Source organism: Hesperophylax consimilis, chromosome 17 (genome assembly GCF_061612785.1).
Source record: "Hesperophylax consimilis isolate HC1 chromosome 17, BYU_Hcon_1.0, whole genome shotgun sequence".
Lineage (NCBI taxonomy): Eukaryota > Metazoa > Arthropoda > Insecta > Trichoptera > Limnephilidae > Hesperophylax > Hesperophylax consimilis.
This window is the reverse complement of record NC_142852.1, coordinates 18453089-18474478: the sequence shown is the minus strand read 5'-3', so window position 1 is coordinate 18474478 and position 21390 is coordinate 18453089. Positions and strand designations below refer to the sequence as shown.

Genomic DNA, 21390 nt, shown 5'->3' with positions numbered 1-21390 from the left:
TCTCTGCCTAAACGGCGTGATGGTTAATTAGTTAGTTAGTTAAATAAAGGTTGTTTGGGGGAAAGTTTTATCTCATTCATAAAAAAAAACTTTTTCTCCTTATTTTTTTATTGAGATTAAAGCAAACTATGATATTAACATAATTTTATTTTTTATTTTACTACCCTAAATAGTTACGGTTCGTGATTAGACTAATTTTCTTGAGGCCAGATAGTGTATTACGTTAAACATAATTGAAATTTTGAAAAATTATTATTCAACTAATTAAAAAACTTCTTTTCCTCGTCGAAGTTATTAAAATTGGACAACTATGTGCCTAAATTCTATATTTTAATCAACATTCCGTTACTGCTGCATTCCGTAAAAGCTGCAATGACTCCGGGGACGGGATCATTGCAACTTTTCACTTGGTAGATTTTTAAATTTGGTAGACAACTAATTGTCTGCCGTTGATTATGAGGATTTTTATCGTAAACCTAAGTTTTTATCGCAAAACGTAGAAAATGCTTAAAGTCAAATTGGTTCAATTGGCCCCATATAATATTCATTTGGGCCACTGTGAAAAAAAATTCATATAAAATATAATCGAACAAATTGATTAAATATAATTGCATTTGTAACCACCTTGTAGCTGTTTTTTAGTTGATGCTTTATTTCAAAGAAAGATGCCGACTTCCGGTCATATTGTTTTATAATATTAAATATGAGATGATTCTTTTAAGAGCATTTCATTTTATTTAGAGAACTTTAAAATATAAACATTTCCGGTAAGGGTTCCACGATAACTCAACACAGTGACAATTCAACAAACCTTTAAAAAGTGATATAAAGTCATTAGAAATGATGAATAAAAAATTTAAACCTAACCTAACCTACTTAACCCAGTTAATAATGTTTTTGTTTCATCACTTTCCATGACTTTATATAACTTTTTAAAGATGTGATGAATTATCATTTTGATGATTTATCCGGTCACCTCCGGTAAGATGTAACAATCGTTTATACAAAATATTAATATTTGAAGTTGAGTTGAGTTGTGCGATTATAAAGTTTAGGATTTTTTTTACATAATAAAATGTGATAATCGATAAAAGATGGGTGGATTCATTGGTTATAATATAGATCATTTTGTATGCCTCTATATTCAAATTCGGAGATATGTTTTTTTTATGTGACACCTCTCACAAGAGTGCCCCTGTCTTTACACGTTAAATACATAGAAACTATGTCACCACCCAGTTGGGCAGCGTTATGGGGCGGGTTAAGATAGGGTCTGTAGGAATGAATTTATTAATGCGGGTCTTAAAGAGGCCCGGATTATATTGAGGAAGAAAAACAGACGCCGATAGCTCGTTCCACATTCGAGCCGACTTACGATAAAACGAGTCGGAGAAACGACCCGTTCATATATGTATAGATAACATCAACTTAACTGTGAACGTGTATTCCGCTCGTATCCGTCGAGTATCAAGCACGTGCACGGTGCACCGGGGATCAATGCTGCTAGCTCCTTTTAACAGGCTCTAATAAAATATCTGTAGAATAGACACAGCATACGCACATTTTGTCATACATGATTTTACCGTACATATGCCTCAGGGATCTCATTTCTACAGTATTCAGTCTACTTTCAACCTTCTTCTGCCAGTTCCATGCCTCACTTCCATATATTAGGGTAGGTACCAGCACTCCATTGTGGACTGCTAGCTTGGCTTCTTTGGACAGTTTTTTGTTAGCTCCAACCTCGTCCAATCATCCATTAATTACCCATTATAACCAAGAACCCAGCCACCCCTACTAAGTCACGAAGCGTAATCAGGTGAGATGGTAATAGATACAAGTTCAAAATTTCCCATATAACATTTTGCCTTTTGCCGCCATTTTGGATTTTGATGGTCAAAAGGTATCCCTCAACCAGTCTCTTTCGATCCGGCCCGCCACGCAGTAGGTATTTTTTTATGGATTTGATTTTTGCGAAAGTTTCGTTTCAATCTAAATACGCATACATTTCTTATAAACAATTCAAGCAACAAACAGTCGAATGAACACGTCGTTTTTATTTGAAACGGTACAATCTCACACTCATTTCATGCGATATTCGACTCTAGAGACTAATACTTTGAGTTCAATATCACAAAAGATTACGGAATCAGATAAAACCTTGTGATGAACAGTCCACCGATTGCCCCCTTGATTGGTTCATTTAGTAAAACCATATATAGGGACACAGATCAACTTTGTCTAATAACTTCTTACCTGGATCAACATACTACGGGAATAGATCAATATATATGAGATCAACATAAGTATGCCAATTTGGGTAGATCAACATAAATTATGCATCCGATTTCCATACAAATTTTGAAAATTTTATGAACAATACATCAAATGGTTTTTCTGGCAAACTGGCAACATTGATAATTATTGTACCACTGTTGTCAATTCATTCAGATGTATTCCATAATTGCCAAGTTATATGGTGTTAAAGGTGGATCAACTTAGTCTAACAACTTCTTACTGGATCAACATACTACGGGAAGAGGTCAATATATATATATATATATATGGTTAAACAGTGGACCAACTTGCTAGTAACAAAAATCCTGGAGTTATCAATCTAGTGGGTGGTTTATTGAGCGATAGGTCGACAGTGTCCTGTTGAAGAGGTGAAATGGTCTACCTCAATCAATGCCTCCTGATCCGGCCTGCCACGCAGCATATGGGCAGACGTATCCACCGCCAAGATCTACACCAACCTCACCCCGTAAACACAACTGGCTATGAGATGGAAAAGATGTATTACATTATTTCAACAGAGTTTTCGATACTTTCAGTATCGCCCCGATGAAACACCATCATTCAGAATCGAAACGTGGCTTGAAATAGAAATCGTATTTGGTGACCAGATTTCACCTTCATCTTTCCTATCTCCTTCCCCATTCCACTACCTTCCTCACAAAAAACCCCAATTGGGGATGCCATAATCTCACTGGCTCCAGTCTGTTGTGCGGAATTCACATTAAAAAGACTATTAAAGAAACCAACAAAATTTATTCCATTAGTCTATTTAGAAAATAAAGTAGTATAATTATATATAAATATTATAAACATAAAAAAATAATAAAATACATATTCAAAAATACAATATAAAAACAAAAATATAATATTTTAAACAATTTTTATCAAGCTCTTGAAGAAAAAAATCCCATTCGTAAAGTAATATTTTGGAATCGTTTTCTTTTCGCTGTCAAAATAAGTAAAAATAATTTACAATATAATATATACATATATATTAGAAGAAATAATAATACGTAAATACATATATACAATAAAATGAATATTTTGATAAATATTTTCATAAATTATAATCAGAGAGTAATATAATAAACATAAAATAAATTGTTTTTCCATAGTCCGGTTATTAAGCGCCGGTCATTCCATAAATGATCTAGAAAAGAAAAAAAAATACAATTGACACATTGCGCCATATTATGTTATATGTTGGGTGACACTACGCTATAACCTTCCTCAGGAAAGGGGTCAGATCAATTGGGGAACTGCTGCAATACAATTTCTTTGTACGGGATCTGTCACTTTGACAGATGACAGCCGCGTAATTACGGCGCTCCGTAAATTGTTCTGAGGGGGTCTTTTGGCTTAGAGATTAATATAAATAATTTATCTACCACTTTAAAAGATTACACCATTTACCGTTAAATTGGTATTTTTTGCATTTATGTACACTCCTCATCTACAAATGCTTCTGATAAAAGAGTATAAACCTTAAGATATAAAATTTCCAATTGCAATAACTAAATTGCATACACATACATACAAAATTCAATCATTAAAAAATATGTATATATGTGTCTGTTCATGATTTAAGAGTATAAACTGAATTAGGACAAAGACTTTTGCAAATATAAAATCCTCGAAAGAAGTCAAAGAAAGCAGCGTCAAGATCTGGGGAGAATAAATTAAAAGAATTCAAAATGAAACAAACACTTAGTTTTAAACCACTTTAATTTCGAGTTATATTAGTCGACCGGTTTCGATTGGACTCAATCTTCATCAGGACAATAAAATATAATGATTATATTTTATTGTCCTGATGAAGATTGAGTCCAATCGAAACCGGTCGACTAATATAACTCGAAATTAAAGTGGTTTAAAACTAAGTGTTTGTTTCATTTTGTATAATGTCAAGCCACAAAGTGTTTGCTTTCTTCGATAATTTAAAAGAATTCATGTTTATCCGTTTTAGATGTTCGACAAAAAAGGGCGAAAGAATAATTACCATTTATTTTTTGCATGGAGCCTTTCCTCCGGTTGAGCTACTGCTGGCTGCGCTGGATGCACTGCTGCTGGCTGTCTTTCCGGATGAACTGCTCGAGCTGGCTGCAGAAGATGCTGCTGCACTTTTGTTAGAAGAGCTGCTTGAGCTGGCTGCCGATGCAGCTGATGCACTCTTGTTAGAAGAGCTGCTTGAGCTGGCTGCTGATGCTGCTGATGCACTCTTGTTAGAAGCGCTGCTTGAGCTGGCTGCTGATGCTGCTGATGCACTCTTGTTAGAAGCGCTGCTTGAGCTGGCTGCTGATGCAGCTGATGCATTCTTGTTAGAAGAGCTGCTTGAGCTGGCTGCTGATGCTGCTGATGCTGCTGATGCATTCTTGTTAGAAGAGCTGCTTGAGCTGGCTGCTGATGCTGCTGATGCACTCTTGTTAGAAGCGCTGCTTGAGCTGGCTGCTGATGCAGCTGATGCATTCTTGTTAGAAGAGCTGCTTGAGCTGGCTGCTGATGCTGCTGATGCATTCTTGTTAGAAGAGCTGCTTGAGCTGGCTGCTGATGCAGCTGATGCATTCTTGTTAGAAGAGCTGCTTGAGCTGGCTGCTGATGCAGCTGAAGCATTCTTGTTAGAAGAGCTGCTTGAGCTGGCTGCCGATGCAGCTGATGCACTCTTGTTAGAAGAGCTGCTTGAGCTGGCTGCTGATGCTGCTGATGCACTCTTGTTAGAAGCGCTGCTTGAGCTGGCTGCTGATGCAGCTGATGCATTCTTATTAGAAGAGCTGCTTGAGCTGGTTGCTGATGCATTTTTGTTAGAAGAACTGCTTGAGCTGGCTGCTGATGCAGCTGATGCACTCTTGTTAGAAGCGCTGCTTGAGCTGGCTGCTGATGCATTATTGTTAGAAGAGCTGCTTGAGCTGGCTGCTGATGCAGCTGATGCATTCTTGTTAGAAGAGCTGCTTGAGCTGGCTGCTGATGCAGCTGAAGCATTCTTGTTAGAAGAGCTGCTTGAGCTGGCTGCTGATGCAGCTGATGCATTCTTGTTAGAAGCGCTGCTTGAGCTGGCAGCTGATGCAGCTGATGCATTCTTGTTAGAAGAGCTACTTGAGCTGGCTGCTGATGCAGCTGATGCATTTTTGTTAGAGGAGCTACTTGAGCTGGCTGCTGATGCAGTTGATGAATTCTTGTTAGAAGAGCTGCTTGAGCTGGCTGCTGATGCGGCAGCTGCTGAGTTGGCTGCGCTGCTGCTAGAGCTGGATGTCGCGGTTGAGGAGCTTGATCCATTTTCCTTGCCACAACCCTTCTTTCCACTAGATGAGCTGCTGCTTGAACTAGCTGCTGCTGATGCGGCAGCTGCTGAAGCGGCTGATGCAGCTGAGCTGCTTGAACTGCTGGTTGCGCTGTTTGATTTGTTGGAAGAGCTGCTTGAGCTGGCTGCTGATGCGGCAGCTGCTGCGGCGGCTGCGCTGCTGCTAGATGATGCGGTTGAGGAACCTGAGCTTTTTCCACCAGATGAGCTACTGCTCGAGCTAGCTGCTGCTGCTGCTGCTGCTGCTGCTGCTGCGCTGCTTGAACTAGAGCTAGAGCTTGCGGAGTTACTTGAGTTCGAAGAACTGCTTGAGCTACTGGATGCGCTGCTTGATGAGCCACTAGAACTGCTTGAGCTGCTTGAGCTGCTGGAGCCACCACTTGTATTGCCACGGGATGGTTCACGTGTTGTGGTTGGTGCTCTAGTTGTGGTAGTGGTGCTTGTTGTGGAGGTGGTTGTTTCTTCAGTGGTTGTTGTGGTTGGTGCACAAGTGGTGGTAGTTGTGACGGTGGTAGTAGGTGTGGTAGTGGTAGGTGTGGTGGTAGTTGCACAAGTAGTGGTAGGTGTGGTGGTTGTTGCACATGTAGTGGTAGGTGTGGTGGTGGTTGCACAGGTAGTGGTGGGGGTGGTGGTGGTTGCACAGGTAGTGGTAGGGGTGGTGGTGGTTGCACAGGTGGTGGTAGGTGTAGTGGTTGTTGCACAGGTCGTTGTAGGTGTGGTGGTTGTTGCACAGGTCGTGGTAGGTGTTGTGGTTGTTGCACAGGTAGTGGTAGGTGTTATTGTGGTTTGCACGGTAGTGGTAGGTGTGGTCGTGGTAGGTGTGGTTGTTGTTTCACAGGTAGTGGTAGGTGTTATTGTGGTTTGCACGGTAGTGGTAGGTGTGGTCGTGGTAGGTGTGGTGGTGGTTGGTGTGGTAGTGGTAGGTGTGGTGGTGGTGGGTCTTGGAGTCACTGGTCTGGAGTTTCCAGAGGTAGAGCTAGATGAGCTAGATGATGCACTGTTTGAGCTGCTGCTGGCTGCAGATGATGCGCTGCTACTGGAGCTCTGGTTTGACGAGCTGCTCGAGCTGCTTGCTGCACTTGAAGAACCAGATGAGTTCTGGCTGCCTGAGCTGCTTGCACTGCTTGCTGCACTTGAACTGGCTGCTGCTGCGGCGGCTGAGGCGGCTGAACTGCTTGAACTGCTGGTTGCGCTGTTTGACTTGTTGGAAGAGCTGCTTGAGCTGGCTGCTGATGCGGCAGCTGCTGCGGCTGCAGATGCAGCTGAGCTGCTTGAACTGCTGGTTGCGCTGTTTGACTTGTTAGAAGAGCTGCTGGAGCTGGCTGCTGATGCGGCAGCTGCTGAGGCGGCTGCGTTGCTGCTAGAGCTGGATGCTGCGGTAGAAGAGCCTGAGCCATTTTCCTTGCCACAACCCTTCTTTCCACCGGATGAGCTACTGCTTGAACTAGCTGCTGCTGATGCGGCAGCTGCTGCGGCTGCGGATGCAGCTGAGCTGCTTGAACTGCTGTTTGCACTGTTTGACTTGTTGGAGGAGCTGCTTGAGCTGGCTGCTGATGCATTCTTGTTAGAAGAGCTGCTTGAGCTGGCTGCTGATGCAGCTGATGCATTCTTGTTAGAAGAGCTGCTTGAGCTGGCTGCTGATGCTGCTGATGCATTCTTGTTAGAAGAGCTGCTTGAGCTGGCTGCTGATGCTGCTGATGCATTCTTGTTAGAAGAGCTGCTTGAGCTGGCTGCTGATGCAGCTGATGCATTCTTGTTAGAAGAGCTGCTTGAGCTGGCTGCTGATGCTGCTGATGCATTCTTGTTAGAAGAGCTGCTTGAGCTGGCTGCTGATGCTGCTGATGCTGCTGATGCATTCTTGCTAGAAGAGCTGCTTGAGCTGGCTGCTGATGCAGCTGATGCATTCTTGTTAGAAGAGCTGCTTGAGCTGGCTGCTGATGCTGCTGATGCATTCTTGTTAGAAGAGCTGCTTGAGCTGGCTGCTGATGCTGCTGATGCTGCTGATGCATTCTTGCTAGAAGAGCTGCTTGAGCTGGATGCTGATGCTGCTGATGCACTCTTGTTAGAAGCGTTGCTTGAGCTGGCTGCTGATGCTGCTGATGCATTCTTGTTAGAAGAGCTGCTTGAGCTGGCTGCTGATGCTGCTGATGCACTCTTGTTAGAAGCGCTGCTTGAGCTGGCTGCTGATGCAGCTGATGCATTCTTGTTAGAAGAGCTGCTTGAGCTGGCTGCTGATGCTGCTGATGCATTCTTATTAGAAGAGCTGCTTGAGCTGGCTGCCGATGCAGCTGATGCACTCTTGTTAGAAGAGCTGCTTGAGCTGGCTGCTGATGCTGCTGATGCACTCTTGTTAGAAGCGCTGCTTGAGCTGGCTGCTGATGCAGCTGCTGCCGAGGCGGCTGATGCGGCCGAACTGCTTGAACTGCTGTTTGCGCTGTTTGACTTATTAGAAGAGCTGCTTGAGCTGGCTGCTGATGCACTTGAGCTTTTGTTAGAGGAAGCGCTTGAACTGCTGGCTGCACTTGCACTTGAGCTTTTGTTAGAGGAAGCACTAGAGCTGGATGCAGCGCTAGAGGCACTACTACCCTTGTTGGAGCTAGCTGCTGCTGCAGCTGATGCAGAAGCGGCGGAATTCTTGCTAGCTGCAGAGCTAGAAGAGCTGGCTGCACTGCTGCTGGCTGCACTGCCGCTGGCTGCACTGCTGCTTGCTGCACTGGAAGTTCCCTTGGTGCTAACTCCCTTGCATGGTGGAGGAGGGGCAGGACACGGCATTGCACGTGCAGTGCTGGCCTAAAAAGAAAATGAACATCTGTTGTATTTCAACCCTCTCAGATAAGTTAAATGGTCATTGAACTTTGACCGTTAAAATCCAAAGTTATTGTTATCAAATTGAAGTGGTCGGTGTACGTAGAATCTACTTAATCCCAACAAGAAGCAGACTCTTTTATGATTTTTAAAAACTTTTTAACACAAAAGTGTTCGGATTACCGTCACAGTTATAAACACGCTTAAATGTGACCATGCTTAAAAAAGAAAAAAGAAAGAGAGGTCCTTTACATCTGAGATTAACTGACGACTTAAAAACAGTAGTTGGATTTGAATGGGTTACTCCTGGAGATAATCTAAAGCCAATGAATGAAAAAAATTACCAAGTTCTCAAATACATAACCACACCAAATTGCGGAAATTGTTCTCGACGAACACGAGTTTAAATAATGTTTGTTTTAGTGTCGTTATAACGACGATGCATTTTTGTCACAAGAGAACCAAAAGACGCACGAGAAAAGTATTGACTTTTTTAAGTGAATAATAAATAGAATTTTGGATAAAGAATGAAATTACAGCTAAGGAACTTTCCCATAAAACAAATATCAATATTATCTTAGATTTTCAGATCTGCCCTGATGGACACTGTAATGATGTCTGAAACGCAGGCTTAAGAAAACGGTAGCGCAACACGGCATAGCACCCCAAAATTGAATCACTACAAAAATATTAACTTTTTTAAATCAGTTTAAAATTTATGAATTAAAATATTAGTTCATAAAAGGTTCCACAAACAAACAAAATTTTAACAAATAAATAGCCCGATATACATAAATAGACTGTACCCCATTTACAATACTCGTTTTACGTTAAATGAAGGACTAATCATACCTAAGCATTAAAAATAATGGACAAAGAACGTTGAACTACAATGAACCAAATTAATTAGGTTGAGACTTGCTCGTTGAATGAAATTGTTTGTATTGATTTTCTATTACAATTGACTCTCTAATATAAATTATAAATTATTTGTATAACTGCATAAATATTTTTTTTAGTTTCTATATTATGTCACATCAGATCTATTTAGGTTACCTCTAATTCATACATACATAGTTTTATTGTTATATATTTTCATTGTTGACTTGCAAAATGGTTGATATTTAAAAAAAGAAATCGAATTTTTTCCCTTTTTCTGTTTTAATATTATTACTCTTTCACAGTGAGCATATATGTATACACCTTTGTGTTGGTATAAAATGTTAATGTACATGTATATTTACGTAAAGTAATATACATATATCTACAGATCTTCTTAGTTTTTTCAACGTTAAAAGCACGGTTTGGCAAACTACCAAAAGTTATATTATAAATTTATATTATAATTATCTCCTTCTGATTATATTATATTATTTTCTTTATCTTAAAATACATATTTTAAAAAATATTTAAAAGGAATAGAAGAATGATAAGAAATGGAGAATTACAAGAAATGGAAAAAATACGTGATCTTAATGAAATTAGAAGTATGAGAAGTAGAAGCAATGGAAGAAATAGAAGCAATTAAAGTTATATAAGAAATGGAAGAAAGAAAAGAAGTGGAATAAACAGAATAAATTGAAGAAATCAAAGAAATTAAAGATATTGAACAACTAGAAGAAACAGAAGGAATATGAGAAATAGAAGATTTGGATGAAATAGAAGAGATAACATATATTAATTATAAGTGTTTTATTATTTTTTGTTGTAACCATTAGATATAATGATGTCCTCACTTGGATCTACCGTGCTGAGGATTTCATTTACATGTGATTAAAATGTAAGTAATGTATGTAAGTAATTATAAATATATTCAATAGTTTTTTTCTGAAATAATTATAAATATATAACATGGTGTTTTTTTGTTCAATTGTGGATGGCTTCGGTTTCAGTCTGTATTTGGTGTCAGTATATTATCTATTTCTGATCTCCCTATGTTTTGTATCCAGCTTTTTTTTAGATTCAAATGTTAAAATTTTGTTGTGAGTTTTGAATTGGAGTGAGATTTTGCTGCAGAGTACCATAGTAAAGTAATCTTTTTTTCCAAAATGTTGTATTTTTTTGTATTTATGAATGTAAAGGAGTATTGTTTAAGAAAAGAGTGGTTTTAGTGATATGATGTTAAGTTTGTTGATGATTTCATCAGGGTTAGTTCTGACAGGGACTTTCAGAATAATTTTCAAAATTGCTTTTTGGGTTTTGATGGGTGATTTTAGGATATTGTCATTTGCACAGGCCCATCCGATAATAATAAGTGCCGTGTAAATCTTTATTAAGTATTTTTACTAACGTTTTAAGGAAATAACTTAGTTTTTAAATTTTATTATTTAAATAGTTTATATGCTCAGTCGGCTTTAAGTTTTGATCAATTTTTACAACCCGAAAAGTTACATGGTCAACGTTTTCCAATGAGGGACAATTGTCAAATTAAGTGATGGGAACAATGTATTTTTAAGTTCATGTTTCAGTCCGATTTTTTTTATTTTTTTTATTTTGAAAGTGCTATATTTGGTTTTATTAGCATTAAGTGTAAATGAGTGATAGTCCAGCTATTTTTTTATTCTGTTTAGTGTGTCTTTTGTTTTTTTAAATTTCTCTGCCAATTTTTCCCACTAATTATAACAACTGAATCATAGCAAAGGTCATTAAAGTAAATTAAGAAGAGGATAGGACCCAACATACTTCCCTGAGGCACCCCGAATTCTACATCAATAAACTCGCTGGTTATGTTCTTAAGTTTTACCGTTTGCTTTTTATTTAACTTTTTAAAAATGTCAATTCATTATGAGTAGTCCCTGTATTTTCTAGTTTTTTTTTTAAATGAGTGATTAATTGTGTCGAGGGCTTTTGATAGGTCAAGGAATATGCTGATGCATTTTTTATGAGAGTTAAGAGATTTTTTTTAATATATTCAATTAATAAGACTATGGCGTTGTATGTTTCTAGATTTTTACCGAACCCAAATTGTTTTTGTTATAATAGTTTGTTTGATTCTAGTTAATTGATTTTTATTGTTGTTTCTAAGATTTTAGATAAAGTCTTTTGAATTGTAATAAATACAAGAAATCCAACAAATACAAGAAATATGAGAACAAAGAAATGTGAGAAATAGGTGAATGAAGAAATGTGAGAAATAGGAGAGTACAAAAATGTGAGAAATAGGAGAATAAAGAAATGTGAGAAATAGGACAATAAAAAAATGGGAGAAATAGAAGAATAAATAAATACGAGAATAACGAAATAGGAAAATAGGAAATTTTGGAAATAGAAGACCAAATAAAAAATAAAAACTTTTTGCTCAAGTCAGGCAGAAAGAAAATTGGTGGTGGTAATTAAAAAAAACTGAAAAAAATACTTTCACTAGATAAGGGTGCTACTTTTTGGTTGAAAGAAAGAACTCAAGAAAGACTTTTGAGAATAAGGCAGTTTGTTTTGCTATTGTTAGAAACTTTATTTTTGAAAACTCTTAGGTAGCTTATCCGATATTATAGATAGTTTATTTTTAAAAAATCTGATTAGTAAAAAATTTTTATATTTGAAGAAAATATAATTTAATCAAAAAACTGCTTTTACACACACAATTATAACATAAAATATTTGAATCAACCAAATAAATAACTTCATCATCGAACTAAAACAATTCAGCAGTATTCCTAAGATTTTCTTATTTTGAAATAGCGTTATAAGTATTTGGGAGGTAAACAAGAAAATATAAAGATTTTAGATCGAGAAACATGGAAATACTATCCTAGAGAGGATTAAAATGAACAAACTTACTGAACCAATAGCGAAAATAATAACTTAAATTTGAAAAGCTTTTGGTCAGGTAGGAAAACTATGAAATTTTGAACCCAAATTCAACTAATATTAATGAAAAATATCTCTTAATTCGGAACAAAGTCTAATTTTGCATCACTAAGTAAAAGTGTTAAACAAAAGATTTATATCAATTCAAAGATACATTAACAACAGCAAGACATGTGCATGGATAGCCACGAGGCAAACCAAAAAAGAGTTTGAATTTTTTAATATAAATAAATTAGAAACAAGTATAACTCCACAATGTCGAACAAATAAATTAGATAATTTAAAATAAGATTTAGATTAATTTAATAAGATTAAGATTTCAATTAACTCAAACATAAATTAACAATAACAGCAAGAAAGAGACACTTACATGGATTGCCACGAGGCATACCAGGAAGAATAGACAGATCTTCATCGTTATTTTTTAAGGCACTTTTCAAGAATCGTTGTGCGGTGGTTTTTCTGGTCTACAGAAGAAAAACCAAGTTCGATTGACACTTCTGCAGGAGGATCCGATGCTTTTATGCAAAAAAACCGCATGTGTACACACGACAAAAGTCAAATATTGGACTTTTTCATTTATTTGAACAGGCCGGTTATTTTAAACGACCAACAAACATTATGTTTGGTCGTGAAGCTCAAAAAAGTTGCATGCCGCAATGCATGTTGATTGTGAGCAAGACTTTGGCATTTTAAACAAAATGGGTTTTTTTTTCGTTCTGATTACGATTCTTATGTTAATTAATTATGTGGTTTTAGAGAAAATTAATTTTTGTATTTTATATTTTTCTTCGTGTTTAGTTTGTTTATTGAAACACATCCTAATTGAAAGAACTTATCCAAAATCTTAAATTTACAGACCTTTATTTTTATACATTTTTTAATCGTGTTAATTCGTAAAATTTAAGAATGTTATTATTTCTGAAAGTACGTATTTTAGTTTTTTTTAACAATTGTAACAACTGTTTCAGCTGTTTTCTGTATTTATTTACAATAATAGTGTGGCGATATCGATGATTGACAGTTACCTTCTCTAGCATCCGGAACATTCCAGCAGTCAATTAAGAAACAGCATTATATTCAAGAAATCAATAAGGAAATAACGACACAGCATTATATTCCAGGAGTTAATAAGGAAACACCTACACAGCATTATATTATAGAAGTCAATAAAGAAACACCTACACAGCATTATATTCCAACAGTCAATAAGAAAACAGAAACAGAATTTTATTCCAGCAGTCAATAAGTATACACCTGCACACTATTATATTCCAGCAGTCAATAAGGAAACACCTACACAGCATTTTATTTCCCATACAGCCCGGCAACGTCGTCGCGAACCTTCGAATGCTGATTAAAGTACTTCTCGCCTTAATTAGGATAAAAATGTAGATGCTAGTGGTTCTATATAAACAGGAATCGCGCCGCGATACAAGTAGTAAACCGCGGAAACGGGAAGTTGCCTCAAGGTCTGGCGACTACTTCGCAGGCCTGCGCCTGCACTTCGGGCCCTTCGTACTCGCATCACCTGATGCACCACGTCTTCGGCACCTTCCTTCAGCATCAAGAAGACCCAAGGTCTTCAACACTAGTGAAGAACTTCATTTCTCAGCCTCGACCCCGCTTCGAAATCATCGAGCTACCGACTTGATCGCGGTGACCATGGAGCACTGATTTACATTCCACCGTGTGTGACCTACATGCATGCCATTGTGATGCACATCAACTACTACAAAAATACTGTCATTTATCGTCAGCAACAAATAACTACTTCATTATTAGAACTGTGTACTATATATTCATTTTTCATTTGTCTCTGCATATCATCCACCCAAAATAGCTTATCTGCTAAGTTAAAAGGTGGGTATTGAGAGTGGGTACCGCTGACCTTGGATCCATTACATCAATAGATAACCAATACCTTCGCCACACGGTTAAATGTGACTTAGCAGTGGTGCCCGAATTAATGGGGGTGAGTTTTGTCCAGTTCTTGGCGGCGAATACGTCTCCCCACCTACTGGCGGATCGGGGAGGCATGTTTAGGTAGTCCCTCTGACCTCTCTAGCTGGACAATGGACCTAACATTTTATTATTCTTGCATTTATGTTCAGTGTGGTCGCTGTGTTTTGCTAAAATCACGAATTTCACCACCAAGCACTTTTTACACATAAGCGTTGAGGTTTGATACATATTTCATCTTAATACATCAAGATTTTAACATTTACCGATATGGTTGGTTGTTTTTAGGCACTTAGGAGTATTTTTATAGCAAAAATAGTGCTTAAAAAATTATCTTATTATCAATTTATCTTTTATTATTTATTACTAATTTATTTTTATTTCACTCGGGCGGCAAAATTCTCTCATCCCTTTTCTCCCATCTCCGCCCCAAGCCAAAACCCGTTTCTAAGTAACTATGTAACGTCGAGAAGAATTCAGTTTGAATAATTAATAATAAACCGCTCGACCTACTTAGTACCTACTCCCGAGCTACGCAGCCGGGATCGAAATCAAAACAAAGCAACGTGCTTGCTACAAGCACCTACTTGTCTATCGGCGACAATACTATCGCAAGTCAGTCTGGAATATTACGAGAACTTGCCAGAAGGTTTGAGTCTACCGCCTAGGCATAATTGCCGCGCCGCCGAAACTTCGCGAAAGGCCCAGACCGAGCGAGTGGCTTTGATTTAGTTGCCATCCATCTACCTACTGTTGTCACCGGCCGATCATTATAAATAAGCCCGACGCAGCCAGTCAGTCATCAGTCCGCCGTCATTTAACAAGGATCAACGAGTGATAACCCGCGCTCCTCTTACTAGCGCGAAGGACAATATTCTCGGCTTCGCACGTACATAATCACGGACTCCAACGGGACATCATTTTAGCGCTTTGGCCTAGATCGCCGTCCCTGGCCAGCGCTATCACGGATTACAGCGCCCTGGTTCCAGCGTCTCTGACCAGCGCTTCATCCACACCACCATGACCTGTTACATGATACTCCTGCTAAATCACCGAATATAGCGATCCATTTGGGGTGACCTATGGAAGATGTGTAGGTTATCCATTGAATGGTTTCCGGTCAGCAGTACTTATTTACGTCACCCAAATTGATATAAATCACACTTCTAAATATTTTCCGTTTAGTGGTCATAAGAATTTCCTATTAATGTATGTCGAATTGCAAACAATATTTACACCTATTTAAACAAATAATTTGCAATTTACAATAGATATATAATTTTGCATTGTGGTTAGATTGGTATGTTGAAAATTTCTATAAATCAATTCAAAAAAGCAGTTGTTACAAAACAACTGATTTTCAATTTTGTTTATTTTGCTAATTATGACGTTTATACCCATTAGAAGGAGACAATAGCCTAAAATTAAGTCGGAATCTTAAAGACGTAAGTGAAAAAGCAAAGTACAAAAAAATGCAACGCGCGGCCTTGTCGAATTTGAGCTAGTTTGCCTAGAAAATTGATTTTTCTGCAGCGTTTATTATCTCCTGACGGTTGAGAGCACTTGGGACTTATGTGCAGGTTTCACAAATTTGGGGATTTGGTAAGAAGACTCATAGGTTGCTTTCTCGTAACTGCTGATTATTGACTGACTGACTAAGTACCTCTCGACGTAAGCGTTATGTAGGCGCGCTTGAATCGAGACTAATCCAGCAAGTAGAAAGATGCGCCGTACCTACGATGCTTTGTTAGTAGGTTCTAATACGATGCGTTTTGCATGGGCGAGCATTCCTGAATATTTTGAAACGTGCCGCTACACAGACACATATATTGTTACACATAAGATTTGTAACAAGGTGTGTGCATCACTTTACTTAAATTGCATCTATGGTCTTGAAGTGGGACCTTTAAGTACCTACTCATTGTCATTTTGCTATTGGTCAAATTGATAGCCCTGTAATTCTGACTTGGAAAGTTGCCAAACCTGAAGGAGCAAGGATCTGTGATTTGCATTGGAAGCAGTTGCAATTCTTTGATCACCAGCCAAGAGCAGCGGGCATTCCTCTTGGCTGAGGTTCGACGAACATATTCGCCACTCCTGAGTGAGCATCAGCTTTGCATATGGAGCATTGACCATTGGATTGATGGAATCGGATGGCATCTGCCGATCCTGATTGGTTAAGAGGGACCCTTTTGGAGACCAGCAGCGTGAGGCTGTTTTGCATTGGACTACAAGATTATTTTATGGATAAATTATAAACTGGGAGTTGCTGTGAAGAGCCGGAATCTACTACTTCGCATCAAGAACGAACTGGTATCACACCTTCATTTTACCTATGCAAGCCCTTCGCCAGACAGATTATATAGTAGGATGCTAATTAATTTCTTTTTTATGTCATACATTTAAGTATTCTTAAACATTTTTTTTATTTCTGGATAATAAACCATCCTCATTTTTATTTGTTATTTTATATTATATTATCTTTAACTTTTAACGTTAACTCTTTGGCGTTTTTATAAAAAAAAATAGTCCAAAAAATTTATAGTTCGTTACGTTATCAACATTAGATGCATTCCATTATATACCTATTCAAGTTTGTCACAACTTCAAACAAATAAATATTAAGGATGAATAATAATATAACTTTCTTATTTTAAGGCTGTGCCGCTGACGTTACGTCTGTCAGATACCGCAAAATCTATGCGCGTTGTAACGTTGCCGTTTTGCGTCACATCCTTTTCAAAACTTTCCCGAACCAGCTCTTGGCATCCGTCAGCACGGCGACGCTAGCCGCGGGGATGCAGTTTGGTGAAAGTATTTTCAACCAGATTTAAAACTGCTTCAAGGATATTTTTTGAATGGAATTTAAACTTTTTTGTCCTTTAATTTGTTTAATATTTTTTTCAGATGGTTGTATCAAACGTTCCATGATTTCGTAAGCATTAATAAATACTACATATTTTCTAACAAATGTGTTTTACTAGACCATTTCCTGTAATGACCCCTAAATGCCCGCTGCATTCATTCACCGGCGGGATAGATGATGTCCACCGAGGCCCTAGACTGGCTCACAGAGCTAGATGTTCCCCTCTGACCCCCGCACTATACGAAAGAAAAAGAATTACTTCTAAAATAATACTACCTGAAATGTACTCTTTAGCAAAATGAAAACAAAAAATTTAACCTCAGTGGCAGATGGTTAAAATATCAGAAAATGGCGAGATAAATACGAAATTTGACCCAAAATTACGAACGTCGATCGATTTTCGTGAAAATTACAAAATTCGCCCCATCGCAAAAGCGAATTTTTCAGGTCTGTGCTGATTTATATTCTATTCTTGAAAGATTTGTAGTAGTATGTCAATGTTGTTCAGAAAGTTGCAAAAACTTTTTTTATCTCTATTTTAGAAGGGATAGGGAAATAATTAAAGAATTGTTAAATTATTAGTAAAATGGGATTGTTCGTCTTTAAGTAAGCAGTTATTACATTTTATTGCCTTATGCGTCGCACTCAGATAATATACAATATTTTAACAGACACCACAAATCAAGAACACGCTGGAACACTTTTGTTCAAAACACCTGTGTAAATAATTTGACTGAATTTTATAGGTTCATTTTTGACGATAGCTATCTCGAATAAGTAATAATTAATAATGATTTTCATATGTTTGGTTTTGGATTCGCTTGCACTCATTAATAAAATCATACCTCTATTGATACGAAAACATATAAATTGTTTACTAACGTTTGAAGATAATGACTTAACCTATCTTTCGTAATTATCTTAAGTTTTTCGGATTTACCGAAAACAGTTTATTTATAATATTCATTACATTTTATGCTTTTGACTGTCCAACTAGGAAGGTTTCCCGTATTAGGACAGTCAAATTTACAGGTTTCAAGTTATCATAGAGGAATACAGGATTTAATAATAGAAAAAATAAGTAGGTATGTTAAGGCGAAGCTTAATTTCAAATCACTATTTTGAATAATCTTTATAACGAATCAGTGTACATTATGAATACCAAAAAATATGCTGTAGATAAATTGAACGTTTTCCTATCGCTTTGCTTGAGTAGAATACAAATAAAAAAATCAATTACCCAAAAAAATATATAAATGCAAACTACTAAAAGAAACCTTTTTTTCAATATAAATGTATGAACGCGTAAACGAAACAACTTTAAAAAAAATACAGTATTATAGCTATGATTATATTATCTGTGACACTTCCACTTGATTAACTTTTTTGCTTTCTTATAAAATTATTTACAAAATAAATAAAAACCAGTTTTTTGCTTGAAATCGAACGTTTCTAGACTCCGTTTGTCAAGCGATTTTAATGCCTATTACCTACTATATAAGGTATACCAAGAATATACACATTTTTGGCTTGTAGCTTCCTCTTAAAGCGAAGATACATAAAAAGATTCATAAAAAAGATACATAAAAGGCGTTCGTGATAAATAATTATCAAATTACATTTTTAGTGATATTGCGGAATCAGTCTTGCCTAGATCTAATAACCATTTTGTTATTTTTGGACCTAAGGATGACAATTCACACAGTTTCAGCTGAGATGGGATTTTGTAATATATTTTAGGACCGAGATATGAGAATAGTTTTTTGAAAAGCCGCTCTGTTGCTTGTTGGAACGGAAAGGTCGTTTCTTCACTTACAGGTTTGATGTTTTTTTTATTTTTATTTTTTTTTATTTGGTACAATATTTTTTTACATTTCAAAGTTTTCTAGTAATGTTGGCCTCACTGGGTGGCTTGCCCGTGCTGAAGCTTTCATTTTATAATATGAAAATATAATCTAAATACAATCTACAATATAAAATAAAATAATAAATTTAATATATAATCTTGTGTGTTTGTGAGTGATGTGTGTTTATGTTGGTTTTGTGTGTTACGTGTAGGTTTTATTTTATGCTATGACATTTTGGTAATATTGTCTTTTTTGTTGTTTAATCCATTTTGTAATTTTGTGTGTGAATTTATTTTTATTTTCCTCAATTTTAATTTCAATTTTTAGACTGTTGAAAGCTTTTATAGCATGGTATTGGTAGTGTCTTTGTCCAAAGCTTGAATTTACTGTTAGAGTTTTTATGTTTTCTTTGTACGCTTGTCTAACTGGTCTGTTAGTGTTATTTTGTGTATGTTAAAAATTTTTTTTTGTCAAAAATGTAGTTTAGTAGTGTTTTAACGTATAATTGGCGTATATCTAGTACGTCACAGCTGTTGAATATTTGGTCTGTATCAGTCAGTGTATGTTTTTTTAGTATTACCTTTAAGATCGTTTTCTGTGCGGTTTCTATGTAATTGATAGCCGAGTTTGTTGCTCCTCCCCAAGCAATAATTCCATATTCTTTTATTGATTGGCAGAGTGCAAAATATATTGTTTTCAATTGTTTTATTTTATATATGTTTCTTATGTTTAGGAAAATGTGTATTATTTGAATGAACATGGATTACTATTTTTTTTATGTAACACTGTCGGACATCTGGTACATTAAATTCCTTGAAGAGAGCATTCCTCAAATATCTGAAAGGTTTCTTCATAATAACACGTAAAATAGATTTCTGTGCCTCCCCAGCCAATGCAACCGTAGGTTATGATTGAGTTACACATACACAGCCCGTAGTATAAGTTTTTAAGTCTTGTTTTTTTTTTTAATTTCCCATAATGAAATAAATATGTGAATCAGGGTGCGCACTCTTCTAGCTACATTTTCAATCTGGTTCTTCCGTTTGAGGTTACTGTCAATTATAACGCCTAAATATTTAATTAATTTAACACACTCGAGGGCTTCACACTTACATGGAGAGTTATTATTTCCAAAGTTACAGTTGATTTTATGTTTTGTAAGGTGGTGAGGTGTTTGGGATTGCCCTGCAATAGTAAAACTGGATGTTAGGTATTTGGTTTTTGATACGTTTAATGTAAGCAAATTGCTGTCCAGCCATTGTTTCACTTTGTTTATACCGGTGTTATTGAGGTGGTGTGTTTCCTTCCAATCGTCTCCTTCAAACAATATAACGTTATCATTTGTGAACGTAATAATTTTCCCACCTACATGTTGATTACACAGTTCGTTAACCTATATAATGAAGAGAAGAGGACCTAGCGTACTTCCTTGTGGTACTCCAAAATTATTATTGCACATTAATTCTAGTTTGTTGGAATCGATAAGATTAGATTTGGAATAGATATTGTGTCGAGAGCCTTGACCAGGTCCAAGAATAGGGTAATGGTTTTCTTGCCCCGGTCCACATTTTTTGCTATAGTTTCCGTGAGACTTGCGATAGCATCATCTGTTTCTTTAACCGACCGAAAGCCGTACTGGTTTGTCCTTAGAAATTTATGGTGCTCCACATATTCGCTTAGCCTTGTTTTGTTTAGAATGGTACTTATTCCGAAAATTTGCCCATTCAGATTCTACACAGACTAGGTAATAAGTATAGTTCAATCAGTGACCAAACTAAAAATTAATTTATTAGAATATTTATAACTGATCTTAAAAAAATATTTTTGTTACATGCATATTTAATCCTTATGTAAATTTTAAATAAAACACCCAATTGGACGTAATAAATGTTGGTTGACTAAAAATTTGCTTTTCTATTGTGAGAAGTAGATGGCTGACTTTTATAATATAATGATTTCTAAAATTTGTAAGCGATTGTCTCGGACTGTGTTTTAGAATTATTTTTCGAAATTTTGATTGTCAAAAAGATCGAAAAAATCATCGCTAATTGGGACCCTTATCCTAGCAATATAGCTGTGAACTTATCTAACTATTCAGAAACAGCAAAATATTATCCACAATAAGCTTTCAACTTTCTGCCCATGACCCTAAGATACTTTGGATACGCTGTTCTTCAAACTGAGAACTCCATTATAGAGAAACTCCAGGTCAACGGCAAAACGTAAGGCAAGCAAACATAGGGAAAATACTCCGGTATTGGGAATCTATTTTTAACTGAGATATTAATGTTTGAAATTAACCGACAAAAAAAATCGCTCATTTTAGCGCGATTGCCTCACCACACCCTGCATAGATTTCAAAGACAATTCTCACGCCAAAAATTCTAGCTTATCAGCCAGTTGAAATCTAGAAGTAGTGTTCAAATAAAAATGAAGTATTTTTTAAACACAGATTTTTTTATTGAATTCGAAATGCATATATTACAAACAAATACCTAGGAATAGGTACA

At 36.7% G+C, this 21390-nt stretch overlaps 1 protein-coding gene across 1 annotated transcript; it reads left to right on the top strand.

Annotated features, from left to right (window-relative positions):
- The first annotated feature begins 4169 nt into the window (after positions 1-4169).
- LOC149416139 (uncharacterized) lies at positions 4170-8387 on the top strand. The gene is made up of 2 exons (XM_089641881.1): positions 4170-6366; positions 6472-8387. Exons 1-2 carry the CDS (start codon positions 4200-4202, stop codon positions 8385-8387), a joined length of 4083 nt encoding a protein of 1360 aa, XP_089498007.1. The 5' UTR covers positions 4170-4199.
- Positions 8388-21390: the final 13003 nt, after the last annotated feature.